At 38.3% G+C, this 6,864-nt stretch overlaps 2 protein-coding genes across 2 annotated transcripts; one reads left to right on the top strand and one right to left on the bottom strand.

Annotated features, from left to right (window-relative positions):
- The first annotated feature begins 733 nt into the window (after positions 1 to 733).
- On the top strand, positions 734 to 2,467 carry LOC136665275 (dexamethasone-induced Ras-related protein 1-like). Its single transcript, XM_066642834.1, has 2 exons — positions 734 to 1,211; positions 1,556 to 2,467. Exons 1-2 carry the CDS (start codon positions 839 to 841, stop codon positions 2,080 to 2,082), a joined length of 900 nt encoding a protein of 299 aa, XP_066498931.1. The 5' UTR covers positions 734 to 838; the 3' UTR covers positions 2,083 to 2,467.
- Positions 2,468 to 2,998: 531 nt separating this feature from the next.
- On the bottom strand, positions 2,999 to 5,530 carry LOC136665197 (mediator of RNA polymerase II transcription subunit 9-like). Its single transcript, XM_066642789.1, has 2 exons — positions 5,379 to 5,530; positions 2,999 to 4,402 (listed from the first exon to the last, which is right to left on the bottom strand). Exons 1-2 carry the CDS (start codon positions 5,456 to 5,458, stop codon positions 4,183 to 4,185), a joined length of 300 nt encoding a protein of 99 aa, XP_066498886.1. The 5' UTR covers positions 5,459 to 5,530; the 3' UTR covers positions 2,999 to 4,182.
- Positions 5,531 to 6,864: the final 1,334 nt, after the last annotated feature.

Raw genomic sequence — 6,864 nt, 5'->3', positions numbered from 1 at the left:
TCATACTGAAATGTGAGAAAACATTAATTAATTAATTCATTCATTCATTATCTGTAACCGCTTATCCAGTTCAGGGTCGCGGTGGGACCAGAGCCTACCTAGAATCAATGGGCACAAGGCGGGAATACACCCTGGAGGGGGCGCCAGTCCTTCACAGGGCAACACAGACACACATTCACACATACGGACACTTTTGAGTCGCCAATCCTCCTAAGGAAGGGAAACCAACGCGGACACCGGGACAACACACCAACTCCTCACAGACAGTCACCTGGAATCGAACCCACAACCTCCAGGCCCCTGGACACTGCGCCACCGTGCCACTGTGAGAAAACACAATCTGATAATGCGATGTGTTATGAATAAGTTGTATTTGAAAAGATCTTTTGTTGATTTTAGCGTATTAATTTTAGAGTATTACTCCAGAATTAATATTAGCATGTTTTAAGGCTAAAAATGTTATACATGTGCATAGATCTTATAAGTTTAACGATGCATTTTCTTCTTTCTGTTGTCTGTCTGTATAACCCCTTGTCTATTTATATGATGTTTGTCTCTAACGGTCCTTTATTAAACTGTCTGTTATTAAAGAAACATCCAGAAGGACGTGTGCCACAATATACCATAATACTGTTGATAGAACAACACACAAGCAGCAGTTGGAACAGGGGTGCGAATGCTTTTTCACACTGCCTTTCGGTTACCTCCTGCCTCGCAATGAGTTAGAGGAGACGGAAAACGAGAGCGGAAAATAATCAAATAAATAATAACGGACGTAACGGATGACGCGTCGTGGAGGCGTGGACAGAGTCCGTTATAAAAGAGCACCCGCGGCTGAATGTCTCTCAGAACAGCGACCAGGGCTCCATCTGCGACACTTCATATAAATACTCTTATCTCTGGATTTCCATCGATTATAACTGGAGTCAAAAGTGCAACCATGATTAAGAAAATGTCTCCGTCCGAAAACGAGTTCGACATCCCCGCCAAAAACTGCCACAGGATGGTGATCCTGGGCTCCACCAAAGTGGGCAAGACCGCCATCGTCTCCCGGTTTCTTAACGAGCGGTTCGACGACCAGTACACACCCACCATCGAAGACTTTCACAGGAAGTTCTACAGCATCCGAGGGGACGTTTACCAGCTGGACATTCTGGACACTTCTGGGAATCACCCCTTTCCTGCAATGAGGAGACTGTCCATTCTTACAGGTGGGTTTCAGCCCAAGCCTGCGTCTGTTGTCGTAAGCAAGTGTTTCGGTTTACTTTGGTCAAGATGCTTTGTTTACTTAGCATACGTCCTCTACAGGAAGCAGATTGTAAACATTGTAATATAAAAAAGTATTATAACATTTGCATAAGCAATATTTATTATTCACAAGTGTATTAAATTGTGTAGAACTCAGCAGTTTTTCTGAAAATATGTGCTCTCATTTGACCAGGGATGCCAAAACATTTGCACACCCATGTGCAATGTTGAATGCAGGAATTTATGCAATTTAATATGAATTCATGTTTTTTAAAATAATATTAACATTCCTCCCTTCCCTCTCCAGGCGACGTGTTCATCTTGGTGTTCAGCCTGGACAACCGTGACTCCTTCCAAGAGGTCCAGAGGCTCAAGCGTCAGATCTTCGAAACCAAGTCTTGCCTCAAGAACAAGACCAAGGAGAATGTAGATGTGCCACTGGTCATCTGTGGCAACAAGTGCGACCGGGAACTGTGCCGTGAGGTGACAGATGCCGAGGTGGACGAGCTGGTGACCGGTGGAGAGCCCTGTGCCTACTTTGAAGTGTCAGCTAAGCGCAACACCAACGTGGACTTGATGTTCCACGCACTCTTCGCCATGGCCAAACTGCCGGATGAGATGAGCCCCGACCGGCACCGCAAGGTCTCGCTGCAGTATGGTGACGTGTTGAGGCGCAAATCCCTCCGCCAGAAGAAGTTCCGCGAAGGTGGGGACGCATACGGCATTGTGGCACCTTTCGCCCGAAGGCCTAGTGTCCACAGTGACTTGATGTATATTAAGGAAAAGGCTGTGGGAGGTAACCAGACAACCAAAGACCGTTGTGTGATCTGCTGAAAAAAGAAGCACCTACACACCCCACAAACAACCATCAATGCAGCCCCCTTTAGCAAGGAGAAGGGAAGCCTGAACTCAAGTGGTCTGCTCAGCTGTTTTGTTTCGCGCCACTGTTACAAGAGGACAGAGGACTGACCATGTGTGGTTCAAAAGGGCAGCCAAACGAGCATTGGCTTGGGCTGTTTCAGCTGCTGTGAAAGAACGAGATAGACTTGGACTATGTCACTACATGGCACACAGGGGTTTGCCATAAGAAAAAAAAAAAAAACATCTCCACCGAAGAGGCCAGACTGCCGACCCATGTATGTGACACTTTAACACCTGTTTACATTTTGTTATAGCCTATTTTCTAATAGAACTTGAACATTCTGTGGCATTGTGAACAAAACAGATTTGAATGTATATTTATTCTTTTATGTCTATGTTTACTTTTGTTAAAAAAAAAAGAGTGAAAAATAAACTCTGGAAACTAAAAACACGGGTTCATGTCTTCTTTTCTAGCTAGACCTAGTCATTTTTCACATCTTATGAGGTAAATGTGTTTTATGGGACATACTTTCATATTTACATGTGAAGCAATTCATGAGCATGGCTTGTAAATAACACTCCCGCTTAGAAGACTTTCCATCCTCCACAAGCATTTGAAATTTTCTATTAAAAGAGCTTTGAGTCCTAGTTTTATAAATGTTTAGTTAACCACTCAAACATTCATGAAAATAATAATAATTAAACATGATTATGTAAGCAAATCAATATTTATGACTATTGCCATTGTAAAATAACTTTTAATAAAGACTTTCGTGAAGAAAGAACATAAGATATTAGAAATGTAACACTTATGACACTGAAATTATTCACTTAAACTGTTTATTTAAAAAGATACAAAATATTTATTATAAAAAGTAAATATGGCTCGATATATGAAAAAGCATAAAAATAAATTGTTCTATATAGCCCCAAATCAAGAATGATTTTACACAACAATAGTAAAGCACATTTTGGTGCTATATAAAATGTTCAGGTTTGTTAAAAGGACTTTTCCAAACAGAGGATTGTAAAAACATTACAAATTTTATAATACGTTTGCTCAGAGAAAAATAGTCCTCTTCTGGTCCATACATTAGGTTAAAAATCCCCTCATGAAGTTTCCTTGAGTCCTTTTTGCTGCACAATTTTTAACAAAAAAACTCAATCCCTTTTAAAACATACTACAACTTCCAGTCAATCAACACAATGTAAAATATGACAGGTGTTAAAGTCCATTTTCTTTAAAACAGTTGTCAGTTTCTGAAAATGATGAATAGTGAACTCTGGAATCTGTGGTCAATTACATAAAACATCATTTGCCTTGAATATTCTTTTCCTTCTGAGCGTCATATAATCTCTAATATGAATGATATAATGGAAGGTAAAGTATTTGACACTTTTTAATGTTTACTTTTATAAATCTTTAGGATGTTTTATGCCATATTTCCCTTTAAAGATATAATCTTAAAACTGAATGTAGTAGTTAAAACAGGATATTTCAGACACCTTATAAAAATTAGATGTTTCCTCATAATTTGCTATCTCAAGTCTCGATGCATGCTCGGAAGTGGTCTAATGTTTTTACGAAGCCCCTGTGTTTGCAAATAGCTTTAAAAATGTAAATAAATAAATGAAAGGAATTTTGTGTTTTTTAGGCAACAGAAAGAACTCCATATACATTGTGTTTTAAAAAGCACAAACTGAGATGAGGACATTACTGTATTGCTGCTCCATAGATGGGTAATATTGATTTATTTAATGTGGAAATATCTCCAAACTCAGGAGATGGCTACCTGCAAGAAAGTAAACAGATCAAAAGTCTGTCTACGAAACTAAACACCTCGAGTTACAAATGAGTTTCTGTGGTAGTTCAAACAATGAGTAAAATTTACAAACATTACTGTTCTACCTTAAAAGGCGCAGAAGTTCTGAAAAACCAATAAATTAAACAAACAAACCAGAGAAAACTGCAGATCACCACAATTGCAGATGTTCCCTTTAAATCAATTTTAAGACTTCATTTGACATTTTAATATTCCACATGGGAAAATTGTGGAGTGCTGGATTTTCTCATCATGAGGCATTTGGCACTTCAAATATGCAGAGGCTCTTGTACTTTTTCAGAAGTTGTTTCTTAGTCTGAACTTGCTCTCGTAAGGTGAAAACCTGCTGCTGCTGTGCCGATGGACTCACATCGATCCCAGGCATAGAAGTGATCTGGTCACGGGCTTCCTGAATCTTAGATTTTAGTTTGATAAGCTCCTGATGGACATCAGCGTTATCCTTGTCCATGCTGAAAAAGATTTCAGAAACACATATCTCTGTTTACCAACATGAATTCACAAAAACTGTTGGTTATACAGATTTCTAAACTGTATGGTTAACTACAGCACTGATAAGAACAAATGTTCCAACTCTTTATTTATTATTTAGGAAATCTTATTCCAGGAAACTGTCCAAGACTTCCATATCTGACAGATGTTTATTGAGGACACATTAGAATGACTAATCTACATCTGCCAACATTCTTAACATTAAAGTCAATATTGCAGCACCTAACAGCCCCATACTAACAATAATATACAAATAAAACTACCATCCAATCTAATTAATATCCAGAATCCATTGCTTCGTAGTAGAAATTAAATCTCAACCTTTAAACTGACCAATAACATCTAAAAATACCCTTTGTGTAAGAAATTGTAAAGTTTTACACTGTATTACACCTTGAAACATTTCTACGTTTATTACGTTTTTCCCTCCAATATTATTTGAATATTTTTTGTATAAAGGTACGTTAATTTGAATATATTTTTAGCATAAATGGGGTAAAACTCCCAATGGTCTTGGAGATTTTAATACAGTTTCAAAGGTGTACGATTTTAAAGGCAAGAGTTTCCCTTTACAATTTTCAAGGACCTCACTATGGCATTTTTGCAGCTTCCCACATTTTAAGCACGTATCAAATAAGTTCTCGTTTTCTCGGGTTAACGTAAAATGGAAACACCAACACATTGAAAAAAAAAAATAAAAGGTCCGTGTCCCTTCATCTTCAAACTTTAATTTCACTGCTGTTAGATAGCGCTAACATTAACGGTTAACGTCAGTTCGCGAAATTCATGTAAACAGCAACAACAACAACGCGAGCCTAGTTGCTGTGCTAAAACGCAGCTATTTTGAGAATATTTGGAGTCGTTAATGAGAGTGGTTTAAATGTATAAACTACCTCAAGGAAAATTAAACAGGTATATCCACATTCAAGTTCTTACCACTTTATAATGTCGTGAATCGCCGGCAGTAAAGAATAATCTTCATTCAGTTCTCGTTTTGTTTGAACCGCCGCCATCATTCTCCCTGACTTGATTATTCAGTTCAACGTCACCAGAAGACGTTGTCTCCGGTGGTGGTTGCGATTTATTTTATTCATTTGTTTTATCCGCGTTGATTTGATCAAATTTCGTTACTTATTAAGTAAATTAATTAACTGTTATTTTTTTATTATTTCCGTTTAATTTAATTTCCGTCTTTATTTTCCCGATACTGCTTTATACACCATTATGGCTCGGTCTCAAACGGCATCCTACTTCCTATATAGTACCCTAGTGAGTCAGGAAATCAGTGTACCATGCCTCCATCCAAAACATTAAAACGACATCCTTATTTCTTCGTTTACTGCCTAATTTATTAGTTTAATTTATCATTTATGTGAAATAAATTTCTACAGTTACAAACTTTTTTTTGCATCATACTTATCCTGTTCGTCATTGGACCCCCACAGGACCACCCAAGAGCAAGTATTTTTTTAACTGATGTCATTATTTGCAAAGATATGGTGTGTTTCAATGGTACATCAGTGCATCAGACACAGTAGTGCTGCTTAAAAACCTAAACGTCCATACTTGACTGAATAGCTCACTAACCAAAAATGAAGTAATAGAGATTAACTAATTTCTGCAGCAACAGATGATCTACCCTAATTTGTGTGTCTTTACAGTGAGCAGACACCGTGTTTAAAAGCTTAGTTAAAACTAAAACACCACCACCACATCAGTGTCACTGCAGTACTGTGAATGATCCCATAAGCTTGCAAGGATTTTGTGCAAAACTTGATTTGTGCACACTTGGATGTTAATAATGAAGTTAATCAGTGTTAGTATGTATAAAACGGGATATGCTAGCCCAGTGGTTCTCAGACTGTGGTACACCACTTTTGGTAAGTGAAGCAGCAAGGAGTATTATGAGAACTGACCATGAAAAATTAACTACTTAGATTTATTCATGACAATTCATTAATTAATTCATTTTCTGTTACCACTTAGCAGTGGGTCCAGAGCCTACCAGTAAGGCAGGAGTCAGGAACACACCCAGGAGGGGAGGCCAGTCCTTAAAAAGGCGACACACTCACACAATCACTCACAACTCACACCTGTGGACACTTATTTTTAAGGGCCACCTACCAACATGTGTTTTTGGACACAGGGAGAACCCCCAAACTCCTCACAGACAATTGTCTCCCTGCTTTTTTTCCAGGGAGGGAACATGTTCCCCAAGTTTATTTTTTTTTAAATCTGTGTAAAAAAAAAAGCCCAATTTCAGTTGCTTACGGGATGTAACAATGGCTAGAGACAAACACAAGCAATTTGGACTTTATTACAAAAAAGCCAAAGTGGAAAAAAGAAAAACAAGCTGAGATCAAGCCTGAGAAATGGGGGTTGGAGGTTTTGGTTTGACAGTGGGTGGTACCTGGTCTAAAAG

Source organism: Hoplias malabaricus, chromosome 13 (genome assembly GCF_029633855.1).
Source record: "Hoplias malabaricus isolate fHopMal1 chromosome 13, fHopMal1.hap1, whole genome shotgun sequence".
NCBI lineage: Eukaryota > Metazoa > Chordata > Actinopteri > Characiformes > Erythrinidae > Hoplias > Hoplias malabaricus.
Note: the sequence above shows the minus strand (reverse complement) of the source record. Positions and strands in the feature narration are given on the sequence as shown.